At 50.1% G+C, this 21,263-nt stretch overlaps 1 protein-coding gene across 2 annotated transcripts in view; it reads right to left on the bottom strand.

Moving 5' to 3' along the window:
• Positions 1 to 21,056, bottom strand: part of MIDN (midnolin) — a 46,670-nt gene extending 25,614 nt beyond the window's left edge. Inside the window, exons 1-4 of one of the 2 annotated variants that reach the window (XM_083421645.1) lie at positions 20,498 to 21,056; positions 9,612 to 9,837; positions 7,179 to 7,266; positions 6,090 to 6,152 (exon numbers count right to left, since the gene is read on the bottom strand). In XM_083421645.1, coding sequence (XP_083277771.1) covers positions 6,090 to 6,152; positions 7,179 to 7,266; positions 9,612 to 9,829 — 369 coding nt within the window. In that variant the 5' untranslated portion in view covers positions 9,830 to 9,837; positions 20,498 to 21,056. Of the gene's footprint in view, positions 1 to 6,089; positions 6,153 to 7,178; positions 7,267 to 9,611; positions 9,838 to 10,219; positions 10,488 to 20,497 lie in introns of those variants that run through there. The other variant, XM_083421644.1, reaches the window with a different exon arrangement.
• Between the last annotated feature and the right edge of the window lie 207 nt (positions 21,057 to 21,263).

Raw genomic sequence — 21,263 nt, 5'->3', positions numbered from 1 at the left:
CTGCACACCCGCCCTGGGTGGGTGGGGAATGCACTCTGCACATGTTCAGGGAACCTGCCGCCCTCGACAAACGTGTCAAGGCCGCCGATAAGCCTTTCCACAAGCTAGGAGGGGGGCTGGGAACTTTAAAAAAAAAACAACAACCTGCAGTCACAGTGATTGCAACACAACCTCAGAGGGTTATCTGCGCCGGAGGATGCAAGTTTCACAATCGCACAGTCTTCTGGGAGGGAACTGGGTGGGTGGGAAAAAGATACACACACACAAAAACCCGACTCCATGTTCTCTAGAGAGATGGCAATGGGTTTGGGTTGAGGGCGGGAGAGAAAGGAAGAGATAGAGACGTACTTCTGTGCCAACCATCCGAAAAGGGGGAAAAAAATATTATTTTCCTGCTAGGATTCAGAAAGCCTTCTGAAGGAAGAAATATAAATTGATTGCCTCTGAAACCAGCTCAAGAGCTGAGCCCCAGTTCCCAGAAACTAGAGATGACTCAGAGTACACAGAATTCTTCCTTTCTCCGACGGCGTGTTCAGAAAACTTGGCCCGAGGTAACCCTCGGCTTGCCTGCTTCCCCGCCGCTCGGGGAGGGTGGCACCACGGCCACGCTCCGTGGGTGGGGCGGGCGGGCGGCTGGCGCCCTCCCTGAGAGGAGGGTGGCAGGCATCACTGAAGGGGCACCCCACAGACTTCCCGGACCACCCCACCCCTTGCAAAGCAAATAAACACACACAAAAAGCAACAATCACCGTCAAGGAGGAACAGGAAATTTAGCAAAGCGTTGCTCAGCCCAAACCAGCCTTTCTCAACCTGTGTGTTGTTGAACCTGTGGGTCCCCAGATGTTGTTGAACTACAACTCCCATCGCCCCTAGCTAGCTAGCAAGGCCAGGTCTCAGGGATGATGGGAGTTGTAGTCCAACAACATCGCCAAAAACGGCGCCCGTCCCGAAAACCAAAACGCAACCCAGGTGAGGTCATAATTTCGGCCGAGCAAATCCACACAGGCTTGTAAAAGCGGAGATTCTCAGCAGGGTAATAATACTACTACTAGGTTCTGTGTTCGAATCCCCACCATGGCTGTCAACTTACAGATTTGAAAATAAGGGACCAGCAGCCTCGAAAATAAGGGATCAGCAGCCAAAATAAGGTATCAACAATTACTTTGGCGAAATACATATTTTGTTGCATGCTAATGGCTTGAGATACCTATTAGGTCCATTAATTACCATATAGCACATATTTAACACAAAAAACAGCAACAATTTGTTGTTGACAAAGGACAGCTGGACATAGAAAGGGCCCCATTACCTTCAGTAGCTTATTTAAGGGACATCATCAATAAGGGACAGCAGCGGGACATGGCGCTGGGATAAGGGACTGTCCCGCCAAATAAGGGACGCTTGACAGCTATGGTCCCCACATGGCCATGGAGCTGAATGGGTGACCTCAGGGTAGGCGTTGGCTATCTCGGCCCGGCTGACCTCGCAGGGGATTCATCGAGGGCGGGGAACCCGTGGCAGACAGGGGTTCAAACCCCACCCCTCGCAATTGCACCCCCTCCAGCCTAATCTACCTCGCAGAGTTGTTATGGGGGAGCGCAGCTTTGGAGAACGCAGCAACAGTGATTAAATAAAACGCACCCACCCGTCTCTCAACGAACGGAAACGAGAGATTTCAGCCACCCAGATCTCAGGAAAGGGCGTCAGATCTTTCGTGAGACCCAGCCCAAAAATTCGAGGAAGCAGATTTTTCTGCTCTTAGCAGAAAGAAGACGGGCAGCCGTTTGAGGCGAGCAGAACAGTCGCAGCATGACTGAGAGGTGGGGCTTCCTGGTTTTGTCTCTCTGTTCCCCACCCCAAGTAAATACCCGGACAGTAACTGGGCGTTCCCTTCTGTGGAAAAGCTAGGCAAAGAAGAGGCTTGCTAGGGGGAGTGGAGAGGCTCAACCCCCCCCCCCTGCCATTTCCCTGTCCTAGGAAGAACACAGAAGCAGTTTGGTGCCTTGAGCTTGCTTGGTTTCCTCTTCCCTCCCCAACTCTCTTTCCTCTCGTGTGTGTGTGTGTTTTTAAATAATATTCATAAAGATGGCAAGCCTTCAGGGGCAGAGCTTGCCATATAGATAGAGATATTTAGATATACTGTATATTCTGGCGTACATTTTAACCCAGGAAAATCTTCTCAAAAGTCGGAGGTCGTCTTATACGCCGGCTACAGCAGCAGCAGCTCCGGCAGCAACTCCCCACCAAAGGATAAAACGGCCGCAAATTAAATCAGAGGACCCCAAGCTCTCTAGATGAAGCAGAAATACGCTTGAAAATTGGCCCCAGAAGTGGAGCGGATTTCTGAGCTGGACTGGAAACTGGTTTTTTATTATTATTATTTGGTGTGCGTTGGAAGAGGGGTAGTCTTATACGGCGAGTATATCCCAAACTTTATTTTAACTGGGAAAGTTGGGGGGTCGTCTTATACGCCCAGTCGTCTTATATGCTGGAAAATACGGTATATACATGCACATACACACATATACAGGGGACATGTGACAGATTCTAGGGAGCTTTATTACTTATTAAATTTCTTTACGGCCCCATAGATCTCACCAGCGGTTCACAACATTAAAAACAACGCAACATTTCACAGTACGAAGATGGCGATGAATAATGTTGATTTACTAAACAGAGAATGAATATTTACGAAGAGAGATGCACGAAATGGTAATTTTCACGCTTGCAAAGTTGTTTTAAAAAGTTGTGCTTTAATGCTGGGACCATAGGACGGTTCCCTCCCTGCGAGAAGCGAGGTTACAGGGAACCAGACACAGGGCCTTCTCGGTGGTGGCGCCTGTCCCGTGGAACGCCCTCCTGTCAGATGTCAAGGACATAAACCACTATCTGACTTTTAGGAGACATCTGAAGGCAGTTTAAGGCAGTTTTTAACGTTTTGTCGTGTTTTTAATATTCTGTTGGGAGCCGCCCAGAGTAGCTGGGGAAACCCAGCCAGAGCCGGCATGCAAAAAAAATAAAATAAATAACGTGCACTAAATGCATACAAGATTGCAAGTAGCACAGGCTCAAAATTAAAGGGAAAGCATGTGGCTGGGCAGGATTCTGCGCCAAAACCACTGGGCCTGATTCAGCACAGCCGTCGTGACACAACTAAGACCCATTCCCTTCAATGGACAAGAACTTTGAAATAAATGCCAGGCTAGCATCAAAACTTCAGAGGAAGCCAAGGGCAAGTCTTTAAACCCGGCCACCCTCCGCCCCCCCAACCCCCCCCCAGACATTTTTTTGCTACCAAGAGAAAAGTCTCCGCAAAGAGGAAGGAATGTGGGTTTAGCAGCAGCCAGAATAATCAAAGCCAGACCCACCAGAAACAGATGGCCGGCTGCCACTCGGCTCAGCTCCCCCCCCCACAAAAAATGCATGCATTCTTGGCGTGAACCCCCCCTTGACATCAATAGGCCAACCCACCCCCCCTCAAATTCCACCCTTGCCTCTTCCCGGGGCTCCTACTCCCATGGGGGCTGGGAAAGAGAGAGCGCAGCAAATAAATCAAAATTCCCCGCCCCTCTCTTCTCCATATAATGATCAGGCTGTGGGGTGGAGGGGGAGAGGAAGGAGAAATTGGACTCTTTCAACCCCCCCTTGCTGCTACTCTGCACCCCAAATATCGCCCCCCCCCCGCCAACCAAAAGCCTCTCTGCACTTGGGCAGGAGACAAAATAATAATAATTAAGTGGCTGTCCCACAACATGGCCCTAGTATACATTCATTTTTTAAAACAATAAACGTGGGCCTAGTTTTTTTAAGGGACGCAGGTGGCGCTGTGGGTTAAACCACAGAGCCTAAGTCTTGCCGATCAGAAGGTCGGCGGTTCGAATCCCCATGACGGGGTGAGCTCCCGTTGCTCGGTCCCTGCTCCTGCCAACCTAGCAGTTCGAAAGCATGTCAAAGTGCAAGTAGAGAAATAGGTACCACTCCGGCAGAAAGGTAAACGGTGTTTTCATGCGCTGCTCTGGTTCGCCAGAAGCGGCTTAGTCCTGCTGGCCACATGACCTGGAAGCTGTACGCCGGTTTGCTATTGTGAGAATGCTGGCCTGATCCTGCTTCTTTTTACTTATTGGGGCTGCGGGGGGATGGACGGACTGGAAAGAGGCTCACACCTTGATTTTAAATCACATTATCAAAATGCACGTTTTGATCACATGAGAATTATAAAGACAATCGGTTTTCATCCAGCTATGTTGGACTCAGAGTGGGCTGCCCCTACCCCCGGAATTAATGGACGCCCCCCTCCAGTTCACCTTGTCCATTAAGTTCAATGGGACCACAGCCATTTTAGGAATCGGTGCCCGCTCGCTTTCCTCTTCCCTCCCCAATGCTTTTTCCTTTTGTGATGTGTTTTAAATTGTGGCCGGTTCTGTTTGTTCATTTCTGTGGCTGGCATGACTAATAGTGAGGGACAGAGCCAGAGATATGAAACAGGGGCAGCTGGGAACTTCTTTGCTTGCAAGAGGGGTGGGTTGGGGCTATAAAAGGGAGATATTTCTCATCCACCCCCTTGGCCCAATTCCTGGCCAGCCACAATTTTCTTTTGAGAGCATTTTAGATTCATTCGCCAAGGAAGACCAACAGACCAGGACTCATTTAGGTAATTTAGACTGCCATGAGCCATGTGCAATGTTAGCCCTACTCAGAGTAGACCTATAGCTGAGAGACCCTCATCCCGCTGCCTTTTTCTTCTAGCTTTGAAGGATTACCAACCCAAATCAGTGTTAAGCAGCCTTCCTTGAAGACTCCTCAAATATTATTATTATTATTATTATTATTATTATTATTATTATTAATGACAACCCTGGCTTTCCAAGGGTCCTGAACCCCCCAGCTCTGAAAGCCCATCGTGATGTGGGAGACAAATCCACACCTTTAATAGTCACAAGTTTCCCTTACAGGATTCAGTTAAATCCATCAAACGACTAGGCTTCTAGGTTCTCTCTAAAGGCAGCGGTTGCCAACTTATCAGGCCCCCACAGACGCATCTGCATTTTTAGAGCAAGCCCCACGGCAACACCTCCCTCTAGCCCCTTCTGCCGTCCCTCCACCAGAGCAGGCGAAAATAAAACGAAAATTCAGATTTGGTGCAATTCATCCAGAGCCTCGAAAAGCCCATAGAGACGAAAGAGGAAGTGGGAAAGAGCGGCACTCTTTCCTCCTTCCTCCTTCAACTCTATGGCCTTTAAGCCTCGCAAAAAAACGAGATCATACAAAGCAGTCACTCCCCCTTCTCAAGTCCCATCCCTCAACATTTAAAGCAGTCGCGGTGCACAAAGGATTCTGGGAACTGTAGTTTCAGGGTGCTGAGAGTTGTTAGGTGGCGTCCTGTTCCCACCAGAGAACTGCAATTCCCAAAATTCCTCTACAAAGAGGGATGGGCTGTTTAACCACCTTGGGAACTCTCAGCACCCTGAAACTATAACTCCCAGGATTCTCTGGGGGAGTGGCTGCTTTAAAGTGTCAAGATACCGCTTTAATAATAATATTTTTTTATTTTTATCCCTCCCTCCCCGGCCAAAGCCGGCTAACAGATAAAAATAGCACACTGTACATAAAATATGTACATTAAAGGTTATTAAGGAGATGCAACTTAACAAGGAATAAATTAAGACCCTCACAGAGGGGAGGGAAGTAAGAGAAATGGCGACAATTAAAGATGTATTAAAGATACGTTGAATGTATAAATAAAATACACACGGGGCCAAAGATGTCCTAGACAACAGATTGGGGAAAAGAAAAGGAGAAGATGTACAACTCAGCTACAAAATTAACCGTACTAAAGATCCCAAGTCAATACAGAATGCAGAAGCGGAGCTCATTTTTCTTTTGAAATCCTTCTTTTAAATACAGGGGGATCCTAATTTTAGGAAAACCAGGCATTTCCAGATCTGGAGGTCACCAGGGCTGAGACAGCCTGCCACTGACCAAGCTCTGTAGTCCTCGCAGGGCGATTTCAGGCAATGGAACAAAATAAGATTTTGGGAGAAATTTTCACAGACACACACACACACGTCCGGAGCCGAAGGTGTCCTTACCTGAGTTTCTGTTAAACTTTCCAACGCTTGCATTACGGACTGCTCTGGTCTGGATGCTTGCGACTGCAGAAGGTGGGTTTTTGGGGGGGAGAAACAAGGAAAACAAGATAAATCCCTTTTTCCAAAAATCGACACTTTGCCTAGACCAGGATATCTGAAGGAGCGTCTCCACCCCCATCGTTCTGCCCGGACACTGAGGTCCAGCTCCGAGGGCCTTCTGGTGGTTCCCTCTCTGCGAGAAGTGAGGTTACAGGGAACTAGGCAGAGGGCCTTCTCGGTGGTGGCGCCCTCCCTCCCACCAGATGTCAAAAAGAACAACAACTACCAGACTTTTAGAAGACATCTGAAGGCAGCCCTGTTTAGGGAGGCTTTTAATGTTTGATGTATTACAACATTTTAATTTTATTTTTTTTGGAAGCCGTCCAGAGTGGCTGGGGAAGCCCAGCCAGATGGGCGGGGTATAAATAATAATAATAATTATTATTAGTCGCCTACAGAGCATTCCAAATCGCCTCTAGGCAAGCAAGAAGGAAAAGACCCCATCGGGAGGCTAACTTAACCCCCCACCCCACCCTTGAGTGACCTGTTCGCTTGCAGAGCGGCTCCAAAAATTAAATTAAAGGTTAGGGAACCTTTTCTAGCTGGGGGGACTAATGGGCCCAGAGCCAATCTTCCGGGGGCCGCATGGCATAGGTGTGCAGGGCCAGACCTAAAAAGCATGCAGAATTTTACTAGTTTCTGCAGAGTTCGGGTAGCCGTCTGCCAGGGATTCTTTCAGCTGTGGTTCCTTAGAGCAGGCCTAGGCAAACTCGGCCCTCCAGATGTTTTGGGACTACAACTCCCATCATCCCTAGCTCACAGGACCAGCGGTCAGGGATGATGGGAGTTGTAGTCCCAAAACATCTGGAGGGCCGAGTTTGCCTGCCTTAGAGGATGACAAAGGCACCCATCGCCATACTCAATGCCTTCTGGCTACACCTCCCATAATCATTGGCCATTCACACACACCCAGTTGCAGCGGATGGGAGTTATAGTTCTAAGCACCCGGTGGGCTCCTCCTGAGGGAGATAAGAAATGAAACTTATTTACCATTAAGCCAGTTTCCACCGTTGGCACCAGAGTCAACTTGCTGCCGTCTCCAACGCCCAGATCTTGAAGTTTGCCCGAATTAAGTCGACTAAAAGTATATTTTTTTGGGGGGGGGGGTGAGCAGGGGGGAGAGAAAGAGGGGGGGGTAAAGTATTGTTACTTTTTAAAAAAAATACAAATGGTAATTAAATTGCTTTCAGAGCACAGAACCTCTCATCTTTTCAGAATTTGCTTTTTTTGGCAATGGGGTGTGTCTTTCTTTAGCCTCCCCCCCCTTTCCGCTCCTTTTATGTAAACACAATAAAATAAGTCACTCTCTCTCCCCCCCCCCAGACACAGGGCAGCTGGTATTCCGCAGTCATCCGTCAAGCAACTATCTCTTTGCACAAACCCACTCGATTTCAGCGACAGATCTGGGTAGATTATTGTATCCATTCATTCATTGCAAAAAAAAACCCCCATTGTATCTGAAGAGAGAAATGGCCATATTTTTCCAAGGGGAGAAACAGCAAGCGATAAATTTATGGTTGTCAAAAGGCCCCCCCACACACACATTATAATGCAAGGCCCAGTACCTAAAGGGGGAAATATAGAATAAAATGACATTGCTATTCCCTTTGAGTGGGGGGCACCTGATTTTTAAGTCTGAACTGTCCCCCGTTTTTACCTAGTTGTGAGAAGAAGGCAGACCATAAAAATGCATTTTTTGGGATTTATGCATTAAAAAAAATAAAAAGCAGATCACACAGGGGGTGGGAGGGAAGAGATACAAATCTGAGGGGGGGGGGGAGATTGCCTTCCCCCTCAAGGGCTCCTCACATAAAGGCCAACGTTTCCTTACATCTTAGGAAGTGATCTGTCTCTACCCTAACAAAGCTGAGATTTTGTTAAACAAAGGGAGAGAGAGGAGGAGGAGGAGGAGGGACGCCCCCCCCCAGCCTGGCCCATAGACGCTACTGTTGCAATTAGATTTCCACAAATCCTCTGCATAATTACAAAAAATAAAATAAAATGAGAATACAATGTTTCGGATTCCCTGCAACGTAAGGATGCTCATATATTGATTTATTTATTTTTAAGCAGGTACGGTTTGCACAGAGACGGAGTATGCTGGGCGGGGGGGGGGGGGCGCGTCCCGCAATTGAAAGAATCAACCTTCCGAACAAAGGACAGGAGGGAGAGGGCAGGGCCAGAATTGGGGGGGGGGCAGGTAGATTTGGGGGCCCCATTGAAAATTTCCAGCTATGCCCCAAACAAACCCTTTTGTGGGAACCCAAAAAAGAGGCCAGGACAGATTTTTTGGGGGGGGGGAATAGGTATGAATAATATGCCCCCCCCCCGGAAAAAACACCAGCCATCCCATGCAAGGACCCACATAAATATTCTCACCAAATGTCTCAAATTTTAAGTGGGTAATTTCAGAGTGTGGTTTTTTTCAAGGCCCCCCCTTCCCGTTCATAAACAGGGGGAGAAATGGAAATGGGGGCTATTCGGGGACAATAAGTATTTTGGGGACACACCAGATCTAAGCTGAAGGCATCTCTTTTATAAACACACCCCTTTTACACATCCCAGTCTGGAACCCGAGGCAAATGACAATATATATACATTTTAGGCGATTTTAGGCAAATATGCACCAACCCGTATCAAAAGACAGGTTTATAGCAGGGATATATAAAAAGGGGGAGGGTCGCGAGTGCGTCATACGTGTGAACACGGGTGCAAACACACCCACCCCACAAAAGCAAACAGATATGGTTTTTATTTTTATTTTGGCCCGAAATCCAGCCATTGCAAGGAACGGAGCCAAGTCTGCAACTCACTTCCACTCATTTCAACGGGTCTACTCTGAGCGCGATCCGCTACACTTTCCTGCCCTTCTTAAAAAGTTGCACGGCGAAGCTGCCCGGCTGAGCTTACTCGCGAGTCGACCATCTCTCCCACCAGGCCCTGTTTGCACTAGGATTAAGCCCTCCTGGATTCAGCTGCGGAGGCCTACTCCCGAGTAGAACAGCGCCTCGGGGTCCGGGATGCAGGTCGAAAAGCGAGGCGCTGGATCCCAAGCTCTGACCCTGTGCAATTAAAAGGGCGCGCAGCTTCCTCAAGCCCATTCCTTCCAATAGGTTTACTCCCGTGTAGAGCTCGTACAACCCCCCCCCCACCCGAACACAGCGAACTCGGGCACATCCCTTTCCCACGGGTCTCCTCCCGAGCAGGGTTCACAACCACCCTCTGGCACGGAGACGCTCCGTTAAGGTCAGCGGGTCTACTCCCGAGTAAAACTTCGCAGGCTGCAACCCGAACTTCTTGCGAGCCCCCGATTTAAGCCTAACTCCTCTACACGGGTATTCGGGATGGAGTGGGGAGGAAGAAAGGAAAAGGAAGGGGGGGGAATTAGCAATATAATACACGCGCGCGTACACGTGTAATTACCTTTCTTTGTGCAGCAGCGCCAGCCTCTCCCGCGGGACCTTCAGCCGCTGGGACAACCGCCGCTTCAGACCTTCCACCGTCTCTTCCACGGGCACAGACAGCTCATACCGGGCCCCGGTGGTCGTGTGAACGAGCACATTCATGGACGGCTCGCTCTGAACGGCGTCGCAGGCTGGGGGCCCCCGGCTACAGCTCCTGGGGGTGGGTTGGTGGTCCATTCGATTACCTAGTTTTTTTTAAGGTGGAAAAGACACGGATCAGACAAAAGGAGCGCCTTCCCGCGAGAAACCGGAGCGACTCCGCTTGGAGCGTTCACACGGACGCCGGAGTCAATCCGAATGCAAGCTTTCCAGACGTCCTCCTCTCCGCTCTCGCTCTCTCTCTATCCCCCCACCCCACCTCGCCGCCGCTCGCGTGCAAAGATCGCGTAGGGAGCCGACGTCCTTTGTCCTCCTCCAAAACTCACGCTCCCCCCCTCCCACTTAAAAGACAATGGAGAGGCGACTTTGTAAAAAAAACACACACACACAAACCAAACCTGTCTCCTGGCTGAAATGTAGTTTGAAAGGTTTTTAAATATATATATATTTAAATTATTTCCTCCCCACCTGAGGCTTGAACCTGCGGCCACACAGACGGAGCAGCGAAGCAGCCGGCGCCGCCGCCGCCGCCGCCAGGGCTGCTGCTGCTGCTCCCGAGGTCTGGCGTGAAACTAACCAGCGCAGAAGAAAGGAGGAGGAGATGAAAGAGGGGAAGAGCCAGAATGAGAAAGAGAGGAAGGGAGGGGGGCGGCGCCGAGCGAAAGTTATAATGTATCAACGTTCCAAACGGGGGCGGAGCCTCTCTCCCCTCCCCATTCATTCTTTTCTCCTGCTCTCTCCCCCCCAGCCAATCCCAGCCCTCCGAACGCCCAGACGCCACCGCGGCGGGCCAATGGCCGCCGGCGGGCGGCTCTCCCCCCACGTGGAAAGGGAGACCGGATGCTCCGCGCAGACCAGCGCCATCGAGCCAGAGGGGGAGGGGCCAAGATGGAGTTTTTTTTAACCCCCCCTCTCCGCCCACACGCCTTTTTTTCTTTTTGAGAGGGGGAGGGGTAAGAGCCGGCCCCCGTATTTCCTCCCCCGCCCCGGTCTTATTTTTTTTTTAAAGGGCCATTCATAATATATTCTTCCTACAACAAAGAACGTTACAGTATTATAGAATGAGACGTGTGTGTGAGATCGATTGTACTGTATGTGTGTGTATTTATATATATATATATATAGATAGATATAGATATAAAAATAGAAATATATATATATACATAAACATATATAGAGATATATACACATTCATAAATATATATGTATTTAGATATATATGTATATAACTATATATATATATACACACACACACATACATATATATGGATTTATAGATAGATTATGTTGTTGTTGTTTAGTCGTGCTTTTTATAGCAAAATTCAAGCTTAAACTGAAGAAAGTAGGAAAAACCACAGGGCTGGTAAGATACAATCGAAATCAAATCCCTTATGAATAGATAGATTATATAGAAGCCCAAATGGGGAGGATGTTAATTGCAAGGAGACTGGAGGGTTGGTCTTTTTTGTCCTAATTAAAGTTTTTTTTAAAAAAAGGAAAATAGTGGGTTTTTCTTTTTTTTAAAGAGAAGGTTTGGAGCCCTGAGACGCACAAAGAGCATCAGGGAAGAGTGGTATATAAATTTAATAAGTGATGATGATAAATTAATAATAACAATAAGTCATGATAATAACATACAATTTACAATAGTAAATTGTATCAAGTTTTTAAGGGTTTAGGATAGCTTTTCTTGCATACGACCAGTCCAATAGATATTACTGTTATTATCAGTTTGTTTGTTACTGTTATTAACAATACTGTTTGTACATCGCTAATTGGACCAAATTGGGACGCGGGTGGCGCTGTGGGTTAAACCACAGAGCCTAGGGCTTGCCGATCAGAAGGTCGGTGGTTCGAATCCCCGCAATGACGGGGTGAGCTCCCGTTGCTCCGTCCCTGCTCCTGCCAACCTAGCAGTTCGAAAGCACGTCAAAGCGCAAGTAGATAAATAGGTACCACTCCGGTGGGAAGGTAAACGGCGTTTCCGTGTGCTGCTCTGGTTCGCCAGAAGCGGCTTAGTCCTGCTGGCCGCATGACCCGGAAGCTGTACGCCGGCTCCCTTGGCCAATAAAGCAAGATGAGCGCCGCAACTCCAGAGTCGGCCACAACTGGACCTAATGGTCAGGGGTCCCTTTACCTTTACCTTATCACCAGTGTGTTGATAAAGCCATCAAAGCGATCTAGTAGCTGTGTGGTTGCTGAGCTGAGATCCCCAAAGGAGATCAACACAGGGGTTCCTTTGCTAGGACTAATTGGTGTAGAGAACAGGCAAGCTTGGCGGTTTCACAGGGCTCTTCGTCGCCAGTGCTCTGTTAATACCCGCAAGCTTGCACTTCTCCTTGGCGAAACCAGGCTGCTCTGCATCAATAAATACTTCCAAGAAAACCTTCCTGTTCAGGGGCAGAAAGAGGTGCTTTAAGTAAATCAAAACTCTTTTTGTTGTTGTTTAGTTATGTCCGCCTCTTTGTGACCCCCTGGACCAGAGCACACCAGGCCCTCCTGTCTTCCACTGCCTCCTGCAGCTTGGTCAAACTCATGTTGGTAGCTTCAAGAACACTGTCCCACCATCTCGTCCTCCGTTGTCCCCTTCTCCTTGTGCCCTCCATCTTTCCCAACATCAGGGTCTTTTCCAGGGAGTCTTCTCTTCTCATGTGGTGGCCAAAATCTTGGAACCTCAGCTTCAGGATCTGTCCTTCCAGGGAGCACTCAGGGCTGATTTCCTTCAGAATGGAGAGGTTTGATCTTCTTGCAGTCCATGGGACTCTCAAGTGTCTCCTCCAGCACCAGAATTCAAAAGCATCAGTTCTTCTACGACCCTTCGCAAATAGGGGCACAGGGACCTTATACCAAATCAGACCACAGGTCCATCGATTCTAGCTCAATATTGCTTACAGTGACACAGCGTTAGAAATTCCTAAGACTCTAAGTTCACCCAGTGAGCTTCCTAGCAGAGTGGGAAATTCGAACTCTGATCTCCCAGGTACTAGTCTGACCCTCTAACCCATGAATACACAAACTAAGTCCCGGGGGTCGGATCCGGCCCCATCGCATTCTCAATCCGGCCCGCGGACAGTCCAGGAATCAGCATGTTTTTTCATGAGTAGAATGTGTCCATTTATTTAAAATGCACCTCTGGGTTATTTGTGGGGCATAGGAATTCGTTCTTTTCTTTTTCCAAAATATAGTCCGGCCCCCCACAAGGTCTGAGGGACAGTGGACTGGCCCCCTGCTGAAAAGGTTTGCTGGCCCCTGCTCTAACCGCTACTACACCCCACCGGCTTCCTAGAGCCCGTCTGCTATGGGGCAGCTCTATAAATTATGTAGGTAAATAAATAGCGGGAAAGCAAAAATGTCCTTTAGAGAAGAATCTGAAATATTTTCCTTGAATTTGTTGTATTCTGGATTGTTTTGATATTTTCATGTGCTCTAAATGGCTTTGAGACACCCCCCCCCTTGAAACATACATCAAATGAATAATAATAATAATAATAATAATAATAATAATAATGTCCATGGGGGTGGAATGGCGCCTTGACAGTCCATTGTGGCAACCATATCCTCAGTTTAAGGTAAAGGGACCCCTGACCGTTAGGTCCAGTCGTGGCCGACTCTGGGGTTGCTGTGCTCATCTCGCATTATTGGCCGAGGGAGCCGGCGTACAACTTCCGGGTCATGTGGCCAGCAGAACTAAGCCGCTTCTGGCGAATCAGAGCAGCGCACGGAAACGCCGTTTACCTTCCCGCCGGAGCAGTACCTATTTATCTACTTGCATAAGCCAGGCTTCCTCAACCTCGGCCCTCCAGATGTTTCGAGACTACAATTCCCACCATCCCTGACCACTGGTCCTGCTAGCAAGGGATCATGGGAGTTGTAGGCCAAAACATCTGGTTGAGGAAGCGTGGTGTAAGCTGAGCTTAAGCCAGCCTTTCTCAACCCGTGGGTCCCCAGATATTGTTGGACTACAACTCCCATCACCCCTAGCTAGCAAGGCCAGAGCTCAGGGATGATGGGAATTGTAGTCCAACAACATCTGGGGACCCACAGGTTGAGAACCACTGCCTTAGGAGAACCTCCGGTCCTCTCAGAGTGTCACGGTTCCCAGAATTCCCTGGGAAATGGGATGAACTGTCAATCAATGCTGAGAACGGCAGCTCTGGAAGGGGTGTCTCCCAACAGCTCCCAGCATCCTTAACAAACTACACTTCCCAGAATCCTTTGCAGGAGGGGACCATGGCTGTATTTACACCATACGATACCACTTTAAATAGTCAAGAATTTTGGGAGATGCAGTTTGTTAAGGGCACTGATAGGTTATTGGGTTGTTGTTTTTTGGGGGGAGGGGCGTATTCTCCCTCCCAGAATTCCCAGGGAAAAGGGGCTGGTCGTTAAACCACTGTGGGAATTGGGAGGGGAATTGTGTGTGTATGTGTGTCTCCAAACTCTCAGCACCCTAAGCCAGGCTTCCTCAACCTCGGCCCTCCAGATGTTTTGAGACTACAATTCCCATCATCCCTGACCACTGGTCCTGCTAGCTAGGGATCATGGGAGTTGTAGGCCAAAAACATCTGGAGGGCTGAGGTTGAGGAAGCTTGCCTTAAGCAAACTACAGCTCCCATAATTTCCGTATTTTTTGCTCTATAAGACTCACTTTTTCCCTCCTAAAAAGTAAGGGGAAATGTGTGTGCGTCTTATGGAGCGAATGCAGGCTGCGCAGCTATCCCAGAAGCCAGAACAGCAGGAGGGATTGCTGCTTTCGCTGCGCAGCGATCCCTTTTGCTGTTCTGGCTTCTGAGATTCAGACAATTTTTTTTCTTGTTTTCCTCCTCCAAAAACTAGGTGCGCATTGTGGTCTGGTGCGTCTTATAGAGCAAAAAATAAGGTATTTGCGGGGACTGTTTAAAATGTTGCGATAACCACTTTAAACGCAGAGGGCAGATGGGCCCTGGGGGTCTTAGATAAAATGGCAGCCCCCCCCTCCAGCTCTGCAGACACCCAGGATAGCGTAAGAAAACTGAAACAAAACAGAACAAAAATTCCTTCCAGTAACACCTTAAAGGTAAAGGTAAAGGGACCCCTGACCATTAGGTCCAGTCGTGGCCGACTCTGGGATTGCGGTGCTCATCTTGCTTTATTGGCCGAGGGAGCCGGCGTACAGCTTCCGGGTCATGTGGCCAGCAGGATGAAGCCGCTTCTGGCGAACCAGAGCAGCGCACGGAAACGCCGGTTACCTTCCCGCCAGAGCGGTACCTATTGATCCACTTGCACTTTGATGTGCTTTCGAACTCCTAGGTTGGCACGAGCAACGGGAGCTCACTCGGTCGTGGGGATTCGAACCGCTGACCTTCTGATCGGCAAGTCCTAGGCTCTGTGGTTTAACCCACAGTGCCACCAACTAAGTTTGTTATTGGCGTGAGCTTTCGTACGCATGCACACATCTTAAGAAAACTGAGTTGGAGTGATCTAGAGACAAGCGGAACAATTTTACCAGCAGGGGGAATATTATTCTCTGGGTAGGGTGGGTTTTGGTGGGAGAGGATAACGCAAGCACAAGATGATGAGGAACCCCTACGAAGCCGTGTCATCTATAATCTGACACCCACAGGTTTAAAATCTGGGGTCCTTTGAGGTCGTGACGTACAGTGATGGCGAGATCTTGGGGTTTTTATTCCCAACGCCTCCTCCTCCTCCTTTTTTCTGGGAAGCTGCGGAAGGGTGGCCCGACCCTGTCCGTTCTGAGCAAAGCCCCTTTGGGTCCTGAACGTGCTTCTTCGGGCAAGGACCTTATTCCGCTCTGTTGTCTTATTGTCAGCCAAAAGGGAACAGGGACCTGATCTGGAGCGGCTCAGGATTGAGCCAGCAAAACAAGGGCACCCCCTGGTGGGGAAAAAGGAAATTTTAAAGCCCCAGGAACAATAGGTGCATTTGGGGGGGGGGCTGTATGTCAGCTTAAGAGTTTCATAAGCAAAAACGGTACATCTTTGATGCAGATTTCTTTTAAAAAATAATGTTCCTTCCCCCCCTCCCTTTTGACCTGTTTTTCAGAGGGAGGTAGATTTTTTAAAGATCCAAAATACCCAAGTCATATATCTAAATCCTACTCACGGGTTTAAATTGACGGGCATGGTTGGTTTAAGTCCTTTAATTTCAACAGGCCTAACTCTGCTTAAACCTAACTCTGGTTAAACCACAGAGCCTAGGACTTGCCGATCAGAAGGTTGGCAGTTCGAATCCCTGCAATGACGGGTGAGCTCCCGTTGCTCGATCCCTGCTCCTGCCAACCTAGCATTTCAAAAGCACGCCAGTGCAAGTAGATAAATAGGTACCGCTCCGGTGGGAAGGTAAACGGCGTTTCCGTGCACTGCTCTGGTTCACCAGAAGTGGCTTAGTCCTGCTGGCCACATGACCCGGAAGCTGTACGCTGGCTCCCTCGGCCAATAAAGCGAGATGAGCGCCGCAACCCCAGAGTCGGCCATGACTGGACCTAACGGTCAGGGGTCCCTTTACCTTTACCTTTAGCTCTGCGTATTGGGGTTTAACACGTAGCAAGTGCCCTTTCAGCAAGAGGCTTGCAAGGGGTTTGGGAGCAAGAGATGCTCACCTACCCAAATAAATCTACGCCTGAATAGGTCACAGGGACTCTGCTCTCTTCAGCCCAAAGCAGGCTCAGCCGGGCGAAAGGAAAAGGGGCATGTGCAGAGTGCCGTTTGCTGCTGAGGAAAGGCATTGTGGAAAGATCCCAAAACAAAGGCCCTTGCCCTGTGCATTTTAAGCACCTGACCACCCCCCACCAAAGAATTCCGGGAACTGCAGTTTGCTCCGCCACCGAGCCTCAATCTCCAGCGCCCTTGAACTACACTTCCCACGATTCTTTGTGTGTGGGGTGCTTTAAATGGGCACCGAATCTGCTTTAAATGTGGGGTGCAGATCTGCAAGGCAGGCCTGAGAGAGAGAGAGAGATCCTTTTCCGGCAAAATAAAGGGAAGCAGGAGAATTATGGGATGCACACGGCCACCGCTGGAAGGCGTGGAAAAAGTTAAGCGGAAAACGCTGGTGCCGGGAAATGCCACCCAATCTTCTCCCCATGGGAGAGCGTTTTCTTACACACAGTCCTACCTCGCAGGACTGGTTACCGGGTGAGGAAAACCTCCTAGCCACTCTAGAGACCCTCCCTTTGCCCCCAACTTTGGCCCAGTAAGTCCTAGCAGGCTGCGAGGGCCACACTCAGCTTCCTTAGAAGATTGGCACGTCTTTGGCCTAAGAGCAAGCTTCTAGGTCACACCGGGCTCTTCGTCCTTCTCTGACGAGGAGTCCCCGGCCACCCGGAAGCTTGCGACGCCTGGCAAAAGAGGGGCATGCCAGCCCTGGCTTTGCCAGCGGCTTCCCTCGCCCTACGAGGGAGCAGCGCCAACGACCTTCCGTGAAATGCAAGAGCGCCGTCGCAGGTTTTGCCCCCCTACACTCGAGGTGTACGCAGGTCCGAAAGCAGTGAGGCAGGAGGGTGCCCTGTGCCATACTCCTCAACAGACTCTGCCAACCACACTGGGCGTTTCGGGGGGGGGGGATAAAACGAACCCGATTGCCCGAATGACACATTCTTGGCTCGCCCACTCGCCTCCTTTCTTAACCAAAGGCGCAGGGAAAGATTTACGCGATACTTCCCACCTCCAGAAGTCCTCAGAGCGAAGAGATCCCAGCCTCCAGCCTCTCCTCTTTCTCCCACGGAGGTTATTAGATAAGGGAGTGCTCTGGCTTACTTCAGCAGGGGAAGGAAACCCGGTGCCTCAGTGGAACAGGTGTGTGAAATGGGCGCAACAGGCTCGCGAAAGAGGCAGTCGTTGCCTGGAACAACGGAGAGCCATTGCGGTGCGGTGGTTAGGCTGGGAGAGACCTGGGTTTGAATCCTGGCTCAGCCACAAGGCTGAGGGGCTTGGGGGGGCAGCCGCTGCCTCTCAAACTGACCCACCTCACAGGGTTGTTGCGGAGATCAAATGAGTGCTAGGACCTGGGAGAGAGACCCTCACCCAGCCATGAAATTCACTGGGTCACCTTGGTGGCTTTGCCACTGCCTCTCAGCCCTGACCTACCTCACAGGGTTGTTTTGGGGGGGTTAAATGAGGAGGGGAAGAACTAGGTGCCTCACCTTGAGAAGAAGGTAAAGGGACCCCTGACCATTAGGTCCAGTCATGGCCGACTCTGGGGTTGCGGTGCTCATCTCGCTTTATTGGCCAAGGGAGCCGGCGTACAGCTTCCGGGTCATGTGGCCAGCAGGACTAAGCCGCTTCTGGTGAACCAGAGCAGCACACAGAAATGCCGTTTACCTTCTCGCCGGAGCGGTACCTATTGATCTACTTGCACTGGTGTGCTTTCGAACTGCTAGCTTGGCAGGAGCAGGGACCGAGCAACGGGAGCTCACCCCGTCATTGCGGGGATTCGAACCGCCAACCTTCTGATCGGCAAGTCCTAGGCTCTGTAGTTTAACCCACAGCGCTACCCGCGTCACCTTGAGAAAGGTGCCATATAAGTGCAATGAATAAAAATAAGAAATAAAGTCTGGAAAACAACACACACACAGCACACACAGGGCCAAGGCTATTCTCCACTACTATCCAAACACGGGGCTATTTTTCTTGCAGGCTTCTGAATACACACAGACTACATTTGGCCAGGGACCAAACAATGGTGGTTCTCATGCGGCTGGGGTTCAAAGTGCAAGGTGCTTAGGTCAGCCAGGTGGGGGCTGAGCCCCTGCCCATTTCCAGAACCGAAATTAAGGTGCTGCCGCACTCTCTGCGGGTTCCCAGCCTCCCCACTGTGACATACGAGCCCAGGAACCCCCTTCTGGAAGCGGCGCCCTCGAGGCATAAGGGCTCGGGGGGGGGGTGTCTTGTGTCCTTGGAGGCTAAAGTAGACCCCCCCCCTTTTGATCGGGTTATGGAAATGCGGGGTGGGAAGAGGGCGGGGGAAACGGGAGACCAGATGAATGGGCAGCGTTAACAATGCGAGCGGGTGGGAGACGCACGGAGAGGAATATCTACGTGGGCAGAATACATTTCAGGGTGTGGGTCTTCTGTATGGCTCCTCCGCCTCCCCAGTTTTTGGCAAAGCAAAAATCCGCCCCCCCCCCTCAAACCCCACAGCTGAATCGAGCAACGTCTTGAAAAATAAGCCAGTTAGATTACGGACTCGAGTTTCCAAATCTAATTTTTTTCTCTCTCCAAAAGTGGTTTTCTTTCCACAAATTTAAGGCACAAATTTGCCTTCCATTTCCGCAGATGGACAGATAAGTCCATGGAAAGACAAGAGGAGGGAGGCGGTGTTATAACAAACCAACCCCCCCCCAAAAAACAATGAAGAAAACACCCACCCACACAAACCCAAAAATTGTTTAAATAATTTTGCAGTTTTGCAGCTTCCTGAGAAACACCCGTGTGTGTGTGTGAATTAAGCCCTCAAGGAATGGAGCTTAGGCTGGGCTGTGTTAGGAAAGCTAAAGAGCAAACAAGTCTCTTTTTTTTCTGCACCCCCGACAGACCCAGCAGACCAGGACGATTATTATTTCTCTCGCGCCCCCCCCCCAATAAAATCTCAAATGCTTTTGGTCTCATGACCACAGTCCTCTCTGCATCTGCATTTAAACAGGATAAATGGATGCCGAACACACACATATATATATTCTAGTGGTGTGTATGGGGGGTGTTAATCTTGTTTGGGCGGAGGGGGCCACCCGCACCCCACCCCGGAATTTGGCTGAGTCTCTTATCCGCAAGAACAGAAGATTATTCTTGAGAAGTCTCTGGCTCTCTCTAACACGGCAAGGGCGGGTAGGAGTGGGGTGGACTCGGATGTAAAAGAAAGGAGCTTTTGATGAATGGTGTGAGTCTCCTCCTCCCCCCCCCCCGCCCTCCGCAAGAGCCCCCTCTCCAAAAAAATGACAGGGTATATCCTTCGGAGAGCCTTCCCGATAACCCGGTGAAATTTCTTTATAAAGGGGGGGAGCAGAAAGAGAGAGAGAATGCAAAGATCCATTGGGCTGCTAGTTCGTGGGACTTCAGGAGGCCCGATCTGAGGCGCTTTCCCCGCTTACTCGGGAGTAAGCTCCCCGACGGCGCGCGCTTTGCAAGCTTACTCAGTGAAGCAAGTCTCATGGGTTACGTGTATGTGTGAATTGACGCTCTGTCTGTGTGCTTGTAAGGCAGACGTGTGTGTGTGTGTGTGTGTGTGTGTGTGTGTGTGTGAGAGAGAGATAGACCCGTGTGTGCACGAAACAGACGTGCGTTCGTGTACAATAGACCCGTGTGAGCCTGTCTGTTCGCTAGACCAGTGCGTGCGTAAAAACGCACAGCCGCATTAGCAACTGAAACTCAAACGCTTGACGGATTTTTCATGGTGGAAAGACTGGTTTTGATTTCTGCCTGCCTGCCCCCACCCCCCCTCCTCACAGAAGCCCCAGCGACGACATGGAAAATGTCAAAGGGATCTTCTGAAATGTGATCCACGGGCTTGAGCGAAGCCAGGCGTTTCCCTGGGAACTCTTTTGTCTAGCCGGTTTGGAGAGAAGCCCCTTTGAGCGCATTTCCCTTCGAGATGGGGGGTGGGAATGGGTGGGGGAAGGAACTGCCGAAGCGGCGCAGGATTCGACCCCGGAGGAGCAAGAGCCAGGCACGGACGGGCCCCACCGCCCGGGTGTGGGGAAAAGGAGCTCCTTACAAGAGAACGCAAACCGCGTCGGGCCATAAAGGGACTCACCAAAATCCGCCAGGAGACGCCGCCTTCTCCGCCGAATCGCTCCCGAAAACGAAATAAAAAAAAAAACCCTTTCAGGAAATTTCTCCCCAAAGCGGAAAATTGTATCCTTTGTCTCCAGACGGGTTGGCAGGTCCTCACGTGGCGGGGAAACCCTTCGGGAGAAGAAAATATCCTTTCTAGTGGATGTGGCAAGGAGGAAGAAAAAAAAAGCACAAGGTGAATCTCGCCCCTTCCCTACAAAGAGGGAGGAAAAATATGTATGTAATCCTTCTCCAGAGGCGTCGTCCGCTTTGCCTGTGGTGCTCAGCCGAGGCTCTCGTTCCTTCCAGCTAGCAGCGCTGCGGTTTTGCGTTGGTTGTTTTTTTTTATTAAATGAAATGTTCGGGAGGTGCGCGAAAAGTTTTTATCCCACACAGAACCCAAGGGCTGACAGTCACATTATGCTGGGTGGGGCTTGGGAGAGGGAAGAGGAGGAGGGAGGGAGGGAGGGAGGAGGGAAAGAATGAGAGGGAGAGAAAAGAAGCCTGCTGAGCATTGCAGACTCAGCAAAGGGATTTGCACACTGGCACTGACGCAACACTGAGCATAGACGGCCGCTTGCCAGACTTCGGCTGCCACTCTCAATCTCTCCCTCCCTCTCTCTTTCTGGGCCAGTTGCCCATGGCGGCCGCTCCATGCTTCCCACTCGGCGTCCTGCCACAGGCCCCCAAACCAGACAACCTTACCAGTTGCAAGGGAACCCCAACGGTCATCCAGCCCGACCCCG

The sequence above is a fragment of the Podarcis tiliguerta genome (genome assembly GCF_965153285.1).
Source record: "Podarcis tiliguerta genome assembly, chromosome: 18".
NCBI classification, from domain to species: Eukaryota; Metazoa; Chordata; class Lepidosauria; order Squamata; family Lacertidae; genus Podarcis; species Podarcis tiliguerta.
The sequence above is the reverse complement of the archived record's forward strand: the minus strand, read 5'-3'. Positions and strand labels throughout refer to the sequence as shown.